Here is a 20,191-nt window from a genome sequence, read left to right on the forward strand (position 1 = left end):
TAATGTAAATAACATTCTGTCTTTTTTTATTATTTAACTAGAAATTTTAAATAACCGTTTAACGTCAGAAATTCGTAATATTATCCAATAGTGGCGTCATCTGTTGAGAGTTTATATTACTGACAAATACAGTAATTGATTTATTTCAAATGAAATCAATAAATAAATTTATTAATAATATATAAATGAAATATATAATATAGTCATTATCGCAGTTCGTGTTTATAATTTTTGTACGTTTAAAAAACTCATTGCTTCTTTAAAATACAATATAGGTCTAACAATTCGGCAAAATGGATATCAGAGCGATTAGCATTATGGTGTAGGGTATATTAACTTATTAAAACATAAATAATAAAGTTTTTTTTTTAAAGCGATTTTGAAATAATGTGCTTTTTTTACCCTTTCTATTCTGTGTACATTAAGAGGACCTTTTATCAGGTCCGTTGTGAGTTTGGCCAGGTCACAATCGAGCGACTGAGTGGTGGGTGACGGGGGCCCGACATATTAATCAGACCACCCGTGAAAAATTCCTGGGGTTTTTCGATCGCCCGGCTCTCCCAGATCTCTAGGCAGCCTCGGCCATCCCATTACAACTCATCCTTTTTCAGGGCCATTTTAAGCAATTTTACGAGGCCCTACCCAATTACTTTAGAGATATTTTACGGGTACGTATATATTTCTGTATATAACCTACATATCGTCTTAATGATCAGTAACATGAGGCCTCTAAGAAGTCCATGGACGGGTATTCCAACGCTGTCTTATCCCTTATACTGATAGGACCTTTCTCATGCCCATGGTGTTTGATCAATCCTACAATGTAAGCAGCTGGTGATGAGAGACGGGACCAAAATCTCCGTGTTAAACTATTCGTGACATTCCTGACGTTTCGGGGATATATTTAACGAATATACGAGTTTGTCAAACGTATCTCTCCAATTTCTATGATAATTAGTGTTAATTTGCGCGAATCTTCGTTTACACGTACTCCAGGAATCGTAACTCACGCCTAAATCACAATCTCACTGTATATAAATGGCAATTTTTGAAGTTATTATAAACACTAATATGCATTATCAAACAATATAGTGACGAGGAAAAGATCGTAATAATATAAAGCTAAAAATAAAACAGTTATCATTATAAAAAAAAGTATTAAAAAAAAGAGAAAATTTATGTGTTGCAATAACAAATTGCAAATTAAAATCCAAGAGGAAAACACCAGTTAGAGGTAGGTTACTGTTCAACTCACGTGATTCGTGGATAATCTCCTTTTCTAAGAAATTAATTAAACAAAAGAAACTATTTTTATATACAGTACATTAAAACATCAAATTGATTAATTATATGAAATTCGAAAACAGATAATTTCATATTTAAGATTAGACTAAAAATTACAGTTTATAAATGATTTTAAAATAAACTGAAATAAAAAAAATTGCATTTCTGATGAAGAGTGAATTTAGTTAATTAATTTGAAGTAAAATGTAAAAATTTTTTAACATTTTGTAAATGAATTCGATTGTTTTAAAATTTATATTTCATCCAGTAAAGCATTGAATGTTACATTTATTAAATTTCTGTATTTTGTCTTCAGGGATACATTCTCATCGAGGGATATAATGGTAATTCTATCCATTTATTTCACATGTATAAATTAAAATATATTTCTTGAAAGATTTTCTAATTTTTTTACACGTTCGTATCGTTTTAGTAAAAATATTGCAGTAAAATCAATAACGTTTTCTACGATACATAAACTATGGGCTCGTAGCAATCATTTCAAGGTGAATTGTCATTCATTCCTTAAAAGTTTATGAGAAAATCTTATTTATTTAAGGTATTTTACATTTTGAATGCGAATAATCTAAACATTTATACCAGCTACAATTAGCATTCGATAAAAGATAAGCTGCATATTTATTACTAAATAAATACTTCAGTATTGCATCGAATACACCGATATTTCCTGATGGAATTATGAATAATTCATTTACATTTGATTTATGACACGATACTTCTTTCTCCTTACTAAACTGACTTTTCCTGCCATCAAAATTGTTTTATATTGTTTTAATTCCTCCCATATGCGATCCGCCGTTTATCCGATCAAATGGGATCGGGCCGATCTTGATGTCCGAAAATCTTTAACGACTTAACACGTCGACTGCCTTGACAAGCATATTTTTTTTTCTAACAGGAAAGCAGCAATAATTTTTTATAATTGAAAATCTTAAAAGATTAAATTGGTTTTCTTTGCTTATGGTAACACGACACGTGGACGATCTGCGGAGGGAGGGATGCTTCCCGGAAGGACTTTCTGTGGGAAACTGGCACCTATTTAGGTGTTACAAACATGAAGAAAACAAAAAATTCCACGTGCTGGGTTGGTCACGTAGAGTTTTCCGTTGGTGAGGCGCGAACCCACGACAAATAACCAGTGGTCAATGGTTTTATTCATCGGCCACTCTTAAAAAATTAGAAAAGATTCAATATGATATTAAGTAAACTCAAAGAACACCCCACCGAATAAATAACAATGAACATCATATGCCAATTCATAGAAATTAAGTCTATTTCTTGCAAGCTGCAACGTTAAACTTAGGAAAGAAAGTATTAATACTGTACTTAGAATTTACAAATTAATTGCTATTTACAAAGCAATATATTTATTTATGTGGATAATAATATTTTTGATTATTTCTGTAAGCCGGGTTCCGGGTTCAAACTGGACACATATGTGAGGTCCCACAAAAAACGGGTTGAAATTAAACAAATTTAGAAATTTATTAAAACAAAACTAGAGGGAAAAAACCTCCATTGTTAAAACCGATCAAAGATCGGATTCAGTTGTTCTAGTCATATGAAACCGAGACGAGAAAAAAATACTATTAATGTAAGACATCACGCAATAAATGTAAACGAGCATCCTCCAGTAGAGATGGACCTTTGACAAAGCGCTCGTATACAAATAATTAGAACATAGAAAATCTCGAAGAGGGGAAAGGTTAGTTATAAAAGGGGACATCGCGTTATGTCGTTAAAATTCTAAGACGTGATAAACAACAATGGGATAAAATGAGCGCAAGTTCAAAGTCCCATCTACACCTTCCCTCCAGAGTTAACGGATGGCGTCGGGTAAATTCCCCGAAGCGAACCTTCTCGGGACCCGAACGGGTCTCGTCTTTCGCTTGGGGACAAACGTGGAACCAATCAGGATGGACAGAAAAGGGAGATCGGAGATTGATGTAATCCCCGATCGTGAAGGACAAGAGGCACTCAGCAAGACGCACTCGGCGAGTTAACACAAAGGAGTGAAAATCGGAAGCGCTGTGTCAACACACTGGGGACGAATCTTTCCGTCTTCGTGCCGATACCGAGCCGTGCCATCGCCGACCAACGGAGTCTCACGAACTGTTTAACAACACTGCCCCGGAGCCACCTATACAACAAACTAAAAGAGCATCGTCGCTATCGACTTCCAACCAGCCGATTGTGTCTAAAAAATATTTGTTTCTTTGTGTAAATTTATTTTTATGCTAAAATAAACGGGTTTTTGTAAGATACTCGTCATCTCTGTCTCCTCCTCCACACCCACAAGCGAACGACCCTAGATCGTCCTGACGCGGGATTAACAATCCCTCAAGTGTCGGAAAACTTACATTGGTACGAGAAGTGGGATTTTTAGCCCAAAGTTACACTGGTGTCGGTGAAGCGGGATTTCAAGTCCTCAATATCCACCAGGTCAGCGAACTTACACATAATTTATCATTGATATTATGATTTACCCGGATATGTTGGGACCTTACTATCTAGCCTCTCTTATTGTGGCCGGCACTATGATTAAAAGAATTTCTTCGTGCTGCCTATCAGTGGCCAAGTGGATAAAACCATTAATTAAACAATGGTGGTTGGTCGCGGGGTCCACCTTTACCAGACTGGTCATGTGGTGTTTTCTAGGTTTTCTTTATGTATCTAACATCTCAGTAGGGGGGCCAATTTTCCATAGAAAGTCCTCTCGGGAGGGGCATCCCCTTTGGCAGATTGCCCTTGAATTGCATAACCTTATTTCATCAATCCACTCCAAACCTTAGTGTCTGCAGGGTCTATCAATACAAAGAAAGGTCTAATCATAACTAATTGCAACACAATAAATTTAGCTGTGATAACTGGAAATGCTTTAGGTCTGAGTTCCACATTATCTGAAAATATAACAAACTGAAAATGAAGTTAATCCAGTTTTTGTTTTCAATTTGACAGAAACTCAATTGAAAGCAAAATTGAAATATTTTAACTTTTTTGTTTCTGATCGTATGCTTTACTTTAACCATTAACAGAGTTTTATTAATGATGCCATAAAATGGAAACAGTGTCGTTGTTAATTAATTTTCAACAATTAAAATGGCGAAGGTCTCACATTACCTAAAAACAGAAACTAATAACAAAAACTGAAAAATATCAATAGATTCACTTACAGGTTTGTTTAAAAAAGTTACCGGAAATTAAGGAAACGGCTTAAAATATTACGAAACAACTGAATACAAATTTAATGATTCATTCAAGAAATCCTTTTTCTGTTAAAATGTATTAAAAAAAAAAAACACACTCAATACAAAGTGAAAGGCATAGGCAACTTGCTATTTTTCAGGCCTTCTCAAAGCAGACTTAAAAAAATTAAATGACATTATTAAAATTAAAAATTTGTGCACAATATATATCTTAGACATATACAGAATCTTTAATAATATAAAGAATTATATCTTCAATATTTAACTCTCATGCTTAGCACATTCTGCAATAATAATCAGCTTTCACTACTAAATCTCTTTGATTCAGATGTAAGACATTTATGTTCAGAAAGATGTCTAAATAACATGCTTTACTCAAATTCCCACAAGTCATATGATCAATATTTAAATATGTAGATTAGTATAAACATCAAGAGTCTCCTACCTACTTATGAGGAATGTTGGGCATAATATCTAATAATGACAAAATTTCGATCATTTCATTAATAATTAACTTTTTCTTATATGCCAGTGAATGTGTTAATTTTGAAAATTTACATTTCCACATTTACATGCGAAATTTTTCGCAGCCAACGTGCACTCCTTTATACACAAATTTTTCATTATAAAACAAACCTGAAAATATCAATATGGAGTTAGCATTTGTTTATTTCAAAATATAATGGAAGTTGCTAAATTTGTGACATTGATTACTTACTTTATGCTAGTAAAACTTTCTAAAAGTCAATTTACAGCAAAAGCGCACACCATAAAATTAAGCATTTATAATACACTAAAGTTGTTTGAATTAGATTTAAAATATTTTGTGTTTTGAGACTGTGTTGAGAGATCTCAAAATACAGAAACCAGAAAACTACAATAAATGTAAACGCATTTCATATTAAAAATTCGTCATAACAATGAAAGAAGAATTATTGATCCTTATAACATGCTGGAAATGAAAATCATTAATCAATTTTTTCTTTAGTTTCCAGGGTGTATCAGAATGATGTTTTAAAAATTTGTAGGATTGTAGAGGATAAAATTTTGAACATTTTTGATATAAGGAACCTATAGCCAGAAATGTCATATAAAGTTTCTACAACACTTTGCACATTCTATGCCGTCGGTATGCTGAATGAAACAGCAGAATACAGTATTTATGACAAGTTTTATTGACAAAACAGTAGAGTACAATCAAACTGTACATTGAATCAGTGGCTGCACTACTTTAGAGTAAATGTTCAATGTGACGACCACCAACTTCGTTACATAATGTGCAACAACGAACCATGTTTTGTCCGACCCTCTGTAAGATGCCACGCTCCCTTCTGATGGTATTAAATGCTGTAAAGATGTGCTCCGTAAGCTCATGAACTGTTCCTAAGGTGTTGCATACACAAGGGACTCATGTTGACTAGTTGTGTGTTTACAGCACAGCACCAGTGGATGAAAGGGGTGACCTGAAGGACGGCAAGCACTAAGTACACAACGTCCTGTACACAGGCTCAGTTAGACAACTGTAGTTGTGTGTTTACAGTCTTCCATCCACAGCAATAATATGACGTCAATGGACAGAAGGGTAGCTCCAAAGGAAGGGCAGTCAACAACTTCCTACCACTGTAGATATTTTAGTTCAAATTTATGGCTATAGGTTCCTTATATCAAAATGTTCAAAATTTCATCCTCTACAATCCCCCAAATTTTTAAAACGTCATTCTGATACACCCTGTATATTGTACCTTTATCATATTCACCCCTTAGATCATCTTGCTCACCAGTTACTCACTTACTTGCATCAGTTTTTGTCATTGCAAAATATTATATTATTTAAACATATTTTATTTGTACTTAATATAATCACATTTACAATCAAACATATCACAAAATTACAAATATGAAAAATGTGCAATTTTTCTCATAATATTTTCTCCTAATGTGTCACAGTATCTATAACAGGTCTTCATATAAAACAATTTCTTTTTTATATTGTAGTTATTTCTCATATGAACTACAAGAGCTTTTATTCCAGGTGAATAACAGTTTGGCCAGGCCCACAATGGAGGTGGCTGAGTGATGAGGGATGAAAGCTGATATATTCGGGATAGACCATCCCTAAAATTTTCATAAGTCTCAAAGACCAGGACTCACATCCAGGTCCTCCACAGCACTTTTAATGCTCCAGTCATCAAACTGTCAAGATATATAATTTTAAAAAATAAATAATCAGGAAAAATGTGTATTTTTATTTAAATAACAAACTTGTTTCTTTAAAATTTTATTTTCCATTTGTTTTATATATAAATATTTTTTTAAAACATAAATCAAATGGATAGTGAAATTGTTCATAAATGTCAAAGTTTGCATAATGATGAAGCATTTAACAAGATTATAAATAGTAAATACAATATATATGTATAAGATCAGCTACTATCATTGATAGAAAGTGAGTAATAAAAGTGTAACAAATAATGTTTGAAATTTTAATACTGCTAATTTATGTTCCATTTGTATGTTTTAATATTCAAAACACTTTTAAATATAATAACAATAATTAGATTTTGGTAAAGAGTTATATCACTTTCTAAAATTACAAAATTGAAAAAATGAAAATGTAACATTTCAAAGGTTTTTGTAATTTACCATATTATAACAAAACATTAATAATTTATAAAATTTCATTATATATATATATATGTATAACAATATAAATATAACAGTATGTGTGAAAATGCTCCAGTGTATTTTTTATTCAATAAATATTGATTTGTCATGAATGATAACAATTTTATAAATGTGTGAGGTAGTGTGCATTTAATACTGACAAGTTGTGAATAGTGAAAGTAACATGGCAACTTTACACTGCTTGTGGATTATATGGGTTATTAGCAAGTAACCAGTCAGCCAACCATATCTGAAAGAAAAAAAAATATACAGATATTTAAATTAAAATGAACAAATATACACAGTTTTGATTAAACAAAGTTATGCATTATCAACTTAAATTTATAATAAAAAATTAATTTAGTGGTATTCTAAATAAATCTCTTTTATAATTATAAATTTAATAATTCTATTAGATAAAATGCATAAAAGAAAATTTTACATCTAATTATCAATTAGAGATTCAGACTATGTACAAAAAATTATATAATTAATTTTTAATTAATTTTTAATGTACATAGTCTGAATCTCTAATTGATAATTAGAAAAAAAATATCCTGAGTTCATCATGAAATTGTAACAAATTTTACATCTTTGTTCTTTGGATTAGAGTTTTTAGAAATTTTAATATTACACATAAAAGAAAAATTTTTAAATATTTATACAGTAAGACCTTGCTTAACATGGGGATGCGTTCCTAGACAACAAAGCGCTAAGTGAAGTAAATAGGGATAGGGGAACAACGACCGAAAATTTTTAAAAAATTTACTTTAATTTTAAGTTATTTTTATATTAATTTGTATAATAATATATGTTAAATAACATATAGACAAATGAACACAGAAATGTATAATAATATATTAATTAGTTCATTTTTTCTGACAAAGGTAATGACTTTTCTGAAAATCTTTTTTGCAATAAAGTCATGAAGTTTCATTTGTCACTTTTTCTCTTCTTAAGCAAATATCAGTAACAGAAGATCGCATCCAAACGCCTCGTTTTGCTTTTACACTCCTTTCAAAATCTAGATCATTCACTACAATTTGATCAACAATTTCGGTTATCGTTACCAAACTTTTACTAAAGAAATCTGTAGCAATTTCTTTGGGTTCTTCGTTTTCAGAATCTTTGTTTTCCAGTTCTACATGAAATCCTTGTTCTGCAAGTTCTTGAAGTCATCGTTGGTAAGGCTCTTACCAGAAACCTGAAGTAACTTCCCAATATCCTGCTCATCTACATCTGTATAGATTAAGTTGACAATTTTGTCAATCTAATGATACAGTGATATGCTCTTCTTGATGAGAATTCTTGGATACCTTCAGCCATAACTTCTTCCACACTCCATTCAGGCATTTATCAGTTAATTCTTGCCAAGCCAAGTCGCTATTTCCTATGGCATCCATGATGTTATATTTTTTCCAAAATTGCACAAAACAAACATGGATTTAAAGGAAATACCGTGCTACAATGAATTGCCACCTTTTGCTGATTGGTTCGTGTTTGGGAATAATTGTATTATATACAAATCAATGAAATGCCACATTATTTTGGATCAGCATAAATTTTAAGTGTTTTTTTAGGTGCTAAGCACACTGCGTTATATTGAATCAGCTTTAAGCGGGGTCTTACTGTATTATAGAATCCATATCCCTTCAGATTAAAATCTGTTCAGAAAAAAAAAATTATACAATTTCTACTAAGCCATGCATCAGTATATCACAAAACTTAATACTGTATTAAAAGAAAATTATTAAAAAAAAACAGAAAAGAAAAAAAACAGCAAGAACATCGTTGAAAATATGTGATTGAAAATGCTTTCTAAAAATTAACAAATTTTTATCTAAAAATAAATAATTTGAAATAAACCTTTCTAAAAAAATATAAATAACTATTGTGTAATTAAATCTTAAAAATAAGACCTTGAATATACTATATAAGAATTTTAAAAGAATGAATTAACTAATTAATATACAGTCAAACTTTGGGTTTTGAATGCTTCACTTTCGAACAATTTGGTTTACAGACAAAATTTTGAATGCCATATTTGCCCCAGTTGCTGTACAATAACTTGGCTGCTGAACAAGCTACTTAACAAGAGTCAGTCACAATTAGAGATATAAAGACAGTTAACTCCATATACTTTGTGTGTTAAAGGAAGTTGACAGCCTGATTAATCAATGATGAGACTACTGATACAGAAGTTAGTGGTGCTGAGATCACCTCAGGTCATTAGATGTCACGACACAAACCATCAATGACATTGTTATTCAAATTAGATTTCAATGCATATGTGGATAAGATACTACTTCTGTTTTTTGGTATACATCACAATTGAATTTCAATCAAATTAATTAATAAATTGACACTCGTATAATATAAATGACATCAATAAATCTATGTTTGAAGGTGCTTAACTCAAATTAAATAACAAAAATTTAATAGTATAATATTATATATTATAATATTAATATTTAATTTAATATTTATTAATACTAGGTAGCCAGTTAATTAAAACTAATAATAATAAATAATAATTAAAACTCTGGTTTTTACACCAAATCAAAATTAATTAATTTATTTAAATTAAAATTTAAATCAAGGCAACTGAAACATAATATTTCAGAAAGTGTGGATAAAGTACTTGTCTGTCTTGATTGATCTGCTTATATTTCATCCAGGCAGAGTCGAGTCTCTATTTATAGAACTTTTTGGTAAAGTGATAGTTTTGATTTTGGTTGGCGGTAATGGAACATTTTGTTTTCAATATACATATAAAACAAATATGGATAATATAATATTATATTGCATTTGTAGGCATTTTTATGTGTGAAATTCTGCTGAAAAAGTAAAAAAGGCTTTGTTTTGGGGGTTGGGAATGGATTAATCCATTTTACATTGTTTCTTATGGGAAAATTTGTTTCAGTTTTAGAACAAATTGGTTTCTGGACAACTTTTAGGAATGAATTAAGATCGTAAACTGAGGTTTGACTGTGTAAAAAATACCTTCAGATATTTACTATTAAAATCAAATTATTATCCAAAAATATATTTTACAAGTTGGCAAATTAGTCTTGACTTCTTAAAAACATTTTTTTCTAATTTTTTATATATGATGATTTCCTCTGAAATTTGTAATAATTGTACTTCTCACAGATTACTGTATCATCAGGTACTACCATTTTCCTATATAAATTCTGGTCTCATCTTAAAATTCAACTAAATTTTGCAAAAACATTTGTTCAAACTCCAAATGGCATCTGTACAAATTTTGGACACTTGTGTAGCCACCAGTTGAGAAAAAAAAAAATCCAAAAATATTTTACTAAACATTTTGAGTGGGAATAATTGGATTTTAATTTCTTGATTATTGATAGCATACATGACTATCATTATTCTATTGTAATTTCAGTTCAGTGTATTTAACCCTTTCAATGTTATGCACATTTATATTTTGCCACTACTAAGTGAGGTTTGCCCTTTTTTCCTTAAAGGGCCCCATTTAATATCAAAACGATTATTCTTAATTTAAAAAGTGTATTTTCTTGATTTTTATTTAAACAGAACACCAGCAGCAGTTACAGTTTTCTTAGTATGAAAGACATAATTCATTGTATGATACTTTAGCTACAATTTTTTCTTTAAAATAGTCAACTAGGAATTTATATAGTTAACTAGTAGTACTCTTTATTAAAACAAGTTCATCATAATTTTCTAACACCATATGTTCTGGCATCTCTTTTAATCTAGAAAGAAATATGAGAGAGCACTCAAAATTCTCAAAACTGCCAGACTAGCTTACTAAATGGCCACAGGTGGTATTGTGTATAGTATGCATTTATTTTGATTATCTACATTGCAGTTGATGATCACTCCATTCTGTTTGATTTTCACTTATATTTAAGCAAAGCCATGGCTTCTATATCAAACTGGTTCAATTTAATAGATTTTAAGTTTCTAGTAATCTATAGTAGTTTAGAGACATGGCAGTCATATAATTAGTGATCCAGCATATACTGTTAAGTTATTATTACATAATCTTGATTAGTCCAGCAAAACTGTTACTCTGGCATGGTTTTAGAACCAAGTATGCCAGGAAATTAGTGGCAAACCTACAATGAATTGCATAAAATACTTTTTATTGCAAATTCTCTACATACTTACAATTGGATTTTCTGGTTTATTTTTGCAGAGCAACACCAGTCCCTTCAACAATGTTGGATTCACAGATTTTGCCAAATATTCATGAGCAGATGCTGTATTAAGAACTGAATCAATGACAGCTACAATATAAACAAACAATTAGTTACTGTTATCAATAAAATTAAAAACAGTTTTAATTTTAATTTAATTATTTCAAAATAATTAATGCTGCTCTAAAATTATAAAATTATCTTCATATAAAATGAGAACGCTTGTGCAAATGCGTTTAATCTAATTTTAGTAAATTATGTAAATTTTCAATTTAAATTATTTTAACATAAATGTTTTTCAGTTACTTTTGTAAGTTCAAAGAAAGTATTCTAAACTGACTAAACAACAAACTCATTTAAAATTTGACATTCTACACAGAAACCATCAGTATGGAAAGTGTTTTCTGGGCCATTTGTGGGTGATTCTCTGGAACCACCAGGCTCCTCCAAATGGCTTCTTTCAATTTTGCTTACAGGTCCAGGATGGTAATTCAGCATTCCTAAGGCCAACTGACTTTGACCAGCTGGGTTTCAGATTAAGGGCAAAGATAGTATTGGATTGCCTTATAACAATCTCATTGGCTGTTATAAAACTCTTAACCTACTGACAATCATACATTTGAGATTATTATTCTTTTAGTTGTCAAGAAAGCCATCGATTAGCTTTAAATAAACTGAATGGTTAGAATCATGTTTTGGTCTTGTCATGAAGTATAGTAAAATAAAAACAGATACTGGTACTAATAGTTGATAGATGGCACTGTGGTTGATATTGACAAAATTAATTTATTGAAAAAATAATGCAAAATAATGCTTTTAATTAACATGTAATTAGCAAACAAAGCAGGAATTCATAGTAGTGGTGAGCAACAGGTTGTTCAAACAGTAAGAAAATCTAAATCGCTAATTGGTGTCGAGTGCTCAATGCATTTGTCACTTGCCTTCCAGTAGACTTAACACTGTATCTTTGCTACTCTGTCACACCCAAACCATTGCACTTTTCTCATATCTTTCTTCAGCAACTTCAATTACAATGTAAGAGCTTGAATTTGATACCCAAACCTTCTTTACTCAAACTAAATTGGAAAACTGAAATCCTCTTTCAATTAATATATAGATAAGATAAAGACATGATGATATACTTTTCATGACTTTTTAGTATGGTAAGTACACAATTACAAAATAATTAAATAGACAAAATTAAAAATTCAATTTCTGTTCAACTGTGAAATGAATCTATTTTCTTTTAAATTTATATTTGTAATTTTTTGCATTAATCTAATGATATACAGTCACCCTTGATTTAGCAACATTTATTTAATTTGGAAATTGGCACTAAATTAAGTATGGTGCTAAACTGAAGTATTTCATATGATAAGAATTATACCAAGAAGTAAAATTGAAGTTTATAGTTTCAATTTAAAAGTCACATGATTTGATGATGATAATGCCATTTGCAATGCAAAATCATACATTTAATAATTGTAAATGCTGAAGGATTCTCTGTTTAATATTCACAGAAAAAATCTGTTTATAAGTAATGTTTTATAAAGGGGTACAGTACTGTTATAAGAGATGCTATACAAGATTTATATATTAAAAGATTTAAAAACATTTTTGCTTGAAATTTTATAATGATAAACAATTGTGCAATTAATTAAAAAATAATAAAAAAAATTTCATAAGATAAAACTTACTTCCTGGAAAAAAGAAATGAATTTCTCGTTCAGCACTAGTTATGCTGTCACTACCATGTACAGCATTATGTAAATCATCTTGACTATAAAGTGCTCGAATACTAAAATGTCAAATTAAAAATACTGATTAGAAACAAATTACTTGCAATTGAATATTTAAATTTTCAAATTTTCAAAATGTTATGATTCACTGCTAAATTGATGTTAAATATTTTATATGTAATATTAAAAACATTTGTGTATGAACTCTTTAAATTAATTAATATGTACATATGTATAAATTCTGAGAGTTCATAATTAATTTATAAAAGATATTACAGTATATCTTTTTATTGAGGATAAGAAATAAATCCCATTAATAAGTTATATTAAAAAAAGAAATTCAATAGCCTATATAACATAAAGATTTAATGACAACTCATGTAATCATGCAGTCATTATTAAAATCTAAATAAAATATGACTCATTAGCAGAGAACTATGATATAAGAATTAAAAAAAATTAGAATTAATGTGATGAATTCCTATTCTATTTATATTATGTTTGCAATGAAAATATAATGTAGAAAGTATAACAACCTAAGGTTTTTATTACATAATTTTAATAAATATTTGTTTTTAATTTTCCAATAAAAAATTATTTCCTTAACATGAATTTGTTAATTTAATTACATTTCAAATGTCTATTATCTTTACTTTCTCCACAATATTCAGGAAAGTCTGAATATTGTAAGAAATAAAACAGTCATTAGCAAAAAATATAACATACTGAAGATTTTAACATTCATTTAAAAATATATCTAAAGAATATCAGATATTACATTTTGAAAAAAAAAAATATTTTTAATAAAACTGAGTAGTAGCAAAAATTCTAGGAAGCATATTTATATTACATAATATCTTTAACACAATTGAATCAAAAAGCAGCATTGTCCAAGTAAAATTCATTTACATGTATTGAGCCAATATACAATATGACAGTGATCTTTAGCAATTACTTGACAGAAGTGTTTAATAATTGTTCCACTGAACTCTTTTGAACCATTGATATACTCACATTCCATAAAAGACAACAATGTCTTTCAAAAGTGTCAAAGCCAAAGTCACAGATATTTAATTCAATAATTTCCATGATCTTACTGTAAGAAAAGAAAAAATAATTACACTTGGGACTTGATATAACATAGCCCAACGGAATGCAGTATCACTTACATTGCAATAACAGATTGGATCCCAATTTTGGCATCATGTTTTTCATATGCAAGCTTTGTTTTGCATTTCAAATTAGTTTGGTTTTTGCACCTTTAACACTTCCTTTCAACCCAAAACTTCAATAATTTTCATAAGCACATTAAACAATAATCATTTGCACTGCAGTTAACTGACATATCATATGATAAGAGTGGCAATAAAACTCTCTATTCTCCTCTCCCTAAGTGATAGAAAGATTAGTGGTATCCTGTATTTAGAATTAATACTAAAAATCATGAAGAAAAAGTGAAAGAGAAAATTAATTGAATTTAGAAAGTTTTTGAGAAAACTAATAATTAATAAGGTGCCATGTATAAAGTATCCATGTAAGACAGTATTTTTTCAATGATAACTTTTTACATTTTTAATTGTGAGGCACTGCATCTTGTATTAACTACTGCTGTAAATAAATAATTTCAAGAGTGTTTTTTGGTTTATGGTGATAAATTCATGGATTTGTTCAAGTATAGTAATATAATATGGATATGTTAATTTTTTATTTATATGTATTTTTTATTTATATATATATAAGTCTGTGACAAATAAAGTTAGGATTAACCAGCTAATTCAAGTTTTAGCCAAGCTTTTTGGTTAAAGCAAGTAATAATCTATTAATTTTGAACTTTATCCATAAAAAGCATGCTTTAACGAAATCACAAGCAGATAAAGCTGACATTATCCAAAAAACAGACAGAGGAAGCAAGAACAAAACTTAAATCAATACCATTTTGGATAAAATAAGGAGAAAATTTAGAGTTTCATTTTAAGTAGATAATCTTTAATCTTTCCAATGTAGGCTGGTTGGATAAAGAAAGAATTTTGTTTTGAAATCAACTAGAATTTATTATTTCTCTATTATATAAAAATGAGATAAATGATAATAAATGTTGCCAGTTGTTTTACCAAAATATTGTCAGATTTAGCTAAAAATATCATATCTTTAAAGCTACAAATTGTAGGTTTAGCTTTAAAGTAAATTGAATTCGAGGGTTGGATTTCATGCTGCTCTTTGGATAAACAAGAAAAGAAAAAATTATCATACAGGCATTAAATTACATATAATATCGCTATAATTGCTAGCGCTTTCAACGAATCTATTTCCATCATCATCAGGCAAATAAAAATGTTTAAAATCCTTTTTCGAACAAAGTTTTCAAAATAAAAATTAAAGCGAATTATAGCGCATGCACATTGTCACCACGCGCATGTCATTTTAAATTCTTTACGTTTAGTTGTTCCAAATTTAGTTTTGTTCCAAAGGACCAATGCCGTTAGTTTTAATTCAAAAACTTTGTTCAAAAAAGGATTTTAAACATTTTTATTCACCTGACGATGACAAAAATAGATTTGTTAAAGTAATAAAAAGCAGGTGGCCTACTTTAATTTACAGAATACCAATATATGGATCTTAAATGGTATATACCAGAGGTTGATCATAGTAAAAAATAGAATTAAAAAACTTAAAAAGATCTCTGATGAAACTTTTAACATTTGACATTTTTTTCATGGAACTTAGCCTCAAATAAAGGTAATAGTACATTATATTTTTACATGATCCTGTATATATGTTTGAAAGAACTTAAGAGACATATTTTTCTGTTTGTCTTCAACTGTATTTATTAACTGAATCATGGCAGTGACTCCCCACCAAGTAAAAAGGTCACTGACTGACTATATATACAGGAGTCAAAGTTGCCAATTTTCAGGGGTTGATTTCTCTGCCCTGAACACTTAAATTACTTCTGAATATCTCATTTAAAAGATAATTGTTTTCTTAGGTAGTGTAAAAAATTTCAAGATTTTCTATAAAACAATTACTGAAATATTAGTAGTATATGTTTGACACATACTAATCACAAAATTAATTTATATACATAATTTTTAAAATGCAGACTAAATTTTTTTAGATTACAAATACTTATCTTTCGCAATTAATTATATAAGAAATGTGATTGGATGGTATTTTCATATAAATTAAATTTTAATATATGTTAGAATTTATTTTAAAGACAGAATCAGTTATGGAAGCATACAGTTTTATTACTTACGACACAGACAGAAATTATTCTGTTTCTAATCATTTGTACATGTACCTAATCATTTGTATTTTGGATAGCTGTATTGCTGCTGTAAATAATTTTTCTTTCAATATTCCTGATAATTTTCCAATTGTTTTGCGTTATTTTAAAGTTAACGGAGAAATTTGGAAAGGAGATGGAAAGTTTGGGTTTGTAATTGTTGACGAGGATGGAAGAATTAACGAAGTGAGTAATAAATTATATTATTCCTTCGAGGAATGTTCAGATGTTATGAACGAAGTTTATGTTGAAAAGAACAAGAAGAATATATTAATATTTAGAAAGATAAATTGTGGATCAAAGCATTATAAATTTACTAAAGTTCATAAGATTGACTGATATGTATTTCAAGCATCTGAGTAACTGTATAATTGCTGGGCCATTGCAATGTGAAAAGACCACGCTGGTAAAAAAAATTATTCACTATTTAAAATTTATGAAAAATCATTAAAAAAATTTTATGGTGTTATTCTGTATATTTGCCATTTTGTCGTGACGAAAAAGATATTACATTTGTGTATGGTTTACCTGAACCCGTGCAAGGATGGGATTTAGTAATAATTGATGATTTGATGCAAGAATTCAGCTCAAAAACTGCATTCCTCTTTACTACAGAGTCTCACCATTATAATGTAAGCATGATCCTGATAATGCAAAACTTGTTTCCGAAAAATAAAATTATGAGAGATATAACTTTAAATACTCATTATTTGATTTTGTTTAAAAATAATCGTGATGAAAGTCAAGTAAGTTGTTTAGGATGGTAAGCTTTCGCAGAAAAATGTAATTTTTTTATGGATGCGTATAAAAAAGCCACGGAAAAGGATTTTGGTTATTTGTTATTGGATTTTCACCCAAAAACAGACAAGAAACTTTCAGAGCGAGATTTGTGTTTTCTGGATGAATAAGGTATTTTTTGGATATACTTATCGATAAAATGAAGAACGTAAAGAAAAATTATCATATGCTGGCACTTTTAGCTGAAACTACTCCGTCTCAACGAAGAGCAATATTGAAAGATTGAATATTTCAAACTTAAGCCTTTCTCATTATCAGTGAGGTGCTGGTAAAACTTATGGGTTATTGGTCAGTGTTCACAGGGTTTCCCAGAGCTATTTCACTTTTATGGTTTAATTTTATGCTTATGAAAATAAAATTGCATGAAAACAAATGATTTTCATTCAAAATGTTATCCAGAATAATAAAAACTCAAATTTATGCAAACTATAACATTTTATAATGATTTTTCTAAATTGTGTATTGAAAGTGCTCAGTCAGCAGTGGTCACTGATTGCCAATTGAATTGCATGTCATCAACCTTATGTAACAATATAATTATTAACCAAAAAATAATTGATATCCAAACAAAAACATCTGAGATGTAAAAAAACTGCACCAAATAAAAACTTATGACAATTTAGACAACAGTCAAATTTTTTTCTTTGGAGTTCTTATTCTGGTAAAGATAAACTTTGTGCTTAAAAGCAATTTGTAGAAAATGACAATACAGGTAAAATCTTGATGCTTCAAAGCATCAAGCTTATCTTTACCAAAGAAAAACTCCTAAAAAAAATTTAATTGTCATAAGTTTTTACTTGGTACAATTTTTTTACATCTCAAATTTTTTTGTTTGGATATAAAGTATACAACTATTATAATAATAAATGTATTTTTGCTCAATTATTCAATCTTTTGCTGGTACTGTATATTATATAAAAATATGTTAATTCAACAGAAAAATTCATATCCTACAGAAAAACCATTAACCATAAATGTTAGATTTCAAATGGGCCACAAGATGAAACTATCAGTTTCATCATAATGGTGCTAGAATTAGTGAAAATTGGGTCAACTCCATTTTCTTAAATGGGAGTTTTATATGGCTGCCATTTCATGCACATGAGTCCGTGAATGTCTGCAAATTTCACTGAAAAACAAAGAAAAAATGCTAAAAAAGTTGTTAGGTAGCTATTGTTATTTGTTGGAATCGTGTGATAAACTTCTCTTTATCACTGGCTTGATGGCTTTAGCTGATGTGGAACTAGTTTTGTATCAGTTCATTATTTGAAAAAAAAAAAAAAAAAAATTGCTTTCACCAAATAATAATAGCTTCCTAACAAATTTTTTCTTTATATCCCGTAACCCTCTGAAAGTCTAACATTTATGGTTTAATGATTTTGTTTTGTAGGATGCAAATTTTTTGAGTTATTTCACTGAAATATCACTTAGTGCAAGTTCTATAGTGCTAATGCATTCATAGCACTGAAAAACAGAAATAATGAATCCATAGTATACTCTCAAACAAAAAGACTATTTTCTTCTCATTTTAATGGAAAAATGGTATTCAGATTAACAATAAAATGTTATTTCTGATCTTATGATAAATTTTGAAATTAAATGATTTATTTTTATAAATTCTTACTGTTATATTCTATTTACTCTAGAACCTTTCATCACTATTAGATATTACAAACTTTAAGCATCATATGTAATCCTAAGCTAAATGTATTCAATCAATAATTTTTTCAGTTCTAAAGTTCCTTTTAACAAGATGTGTTTTCCATTGTTTCTTTGTAGATGGCCTATATTATATGATATAAAATTCTGTAATATCTCTATCATGTTACTTTTAATTTTTCTATTACAAATTACCATCATCATCTTTTAACTATTAGGTATAATCATCTTTTAAAATACTGTATACTACATTTGAAAGTTTTCTGATAAATTGTTTCCACATAAAAATATCACTATAAATAATTTTAATTATGATGATACTATATGTACTGTACTTCATTACAATATTCTAATATGATTCCTGGACAAATATCTAAAATTAAACCTAAAATATCATGTATGTAATATTCAAATATGATAAGATTAAGATACAAAAAGATTGATATAAATTAAAACATTTCATTATAAATAAACAGATTAAATTGAAATACCTTTCAGGTCGAAATTCTTTTGCATTATTAATTTTAGTAGGACCCATGACATGTCTCCAATGTGTTATTGCATTTTCCTTTGCTAAAACCATCACCACTATTGGACCACTAGACATAAAAACTACAAGATTCTCAAAAAATGGTTTTCCTTCATGCTCTGCATAAAACTTAGCTGCTTCATCAGGTGTAAGTTGTAATTCCTTTCTCTAAAATATTTATAGACATAATGTTGAAAAAATTTCTAAATAAAAATATGCATAAAGCAATTTCATAATAAATTTATTTAAAGAATTAATTGACAAATATATCAGATTAAAAAGTAGATAGTTAAGACTCGGGCATCTGGTATCATATTAGAAATGACAATGCCAATACCAGATGCAATATTCTGTGTATTTGAGATAGTTATCACACATCTTACCTATCCAGAAACATTGAATTCATTTTAATCATAATTATAACACTATCATTCAACAAGGAACAAATATAACTGTAGGTTTAATAAATACATCTATTAATGAGCCTTAATTAGATTGCAGCGAGATTTAATTCAAAATAATGTAATTAATAATTGAAATTAATTAAGTGCATTCAATGATGAAATGCTTGAATAGAACAATGAAATTACAGTAGAGCATCGATTTTCCGAAAGTCAATCATCCGAAAGAATTCCAGTCGGCAAATTTAAATTTTCGCCAGTGCTGTGGCGCTTCAATCTTTGGCTATGTCTTGGGCTACTCAAATATTTTACGTTTTTGATACTAAATTAACATCTGAAGTATAATTTTTTATTATTTTTATATTTTTCAATATATTTATTTTGTTTGTACAAAATAAAAAAATAATTTTTAAC

The 20,191-nt window shown here is 29.0% G+C and overlaps 1 protein-coding gene and 1 long non-coding RNA gene across 2 annotated transcripts in view; one reads left to right on the plus strand and one right to left on the minus strand.

Moving 5' to 3' along the window:
• The first annotated feature begins 1,134 nt into the window (after positions 1-1,134).
• LOC111642396 lies at positions 1,135-2,071 on the plus strand. The gene is made up of 3 exons (XR_002759543.1): positions 1,135-1,234; positions 1,601-1,628; positions 1,718-2,071. It is a non-coding gene; the product is annotated as an uncharacterized LOC111642396 (long non-coding RNA).
• Positions 2,072-5,580: 3,509 nt separating this feature from the next.
• The window catches only part of LOC111642397 (nucleoside diphosphate kinase homolog 5-like), a 22,296-nt gene continuing 7,685 nt past the window's right edge, over positions 5,581-20,191 (minus strand). The window contains exons 2-5 of the mRNA XM_023388746.1: positions 19,339-19,544; positions 13,063-13,163; positions 11,337-11,455; positions 5,581-7,425 (exon numbers count right to left, since the gene is read on the minus strand). Of these exons, the coding sequence (XP_023244514.1) occupies positions 7,369-7,425; positions 11,337-11,455; positions 13,063-13,163; positions 19,339-19,544 (483 nt within the window). The 3' untranslated portion in view covers positions 5,581-7,368. The remainder of the gene's footprint in view (positions 7,426-11,336; positions 11,456-13,062; positions 13,164-19,338; positions 19,545-20,191) is intronic.

This window comes from Centruroides sculpturatus, unplaced genomic scaffold (assembly GCF_000671375.1).
Source record: "Centruroides sculpturatus isolate CEXI.00-Female unplaced genomic scaffold, Cexi_2.0 scaffold1648, whole genome shotgun sequence".
NCBI classification, from domain to species: domain Eukaryota; kingdom Metazoa; phylum Arthropoda; class Arachnida; order Scorpiones; family Buthidae; genus Centruroides; species Centruroides sculpturatus.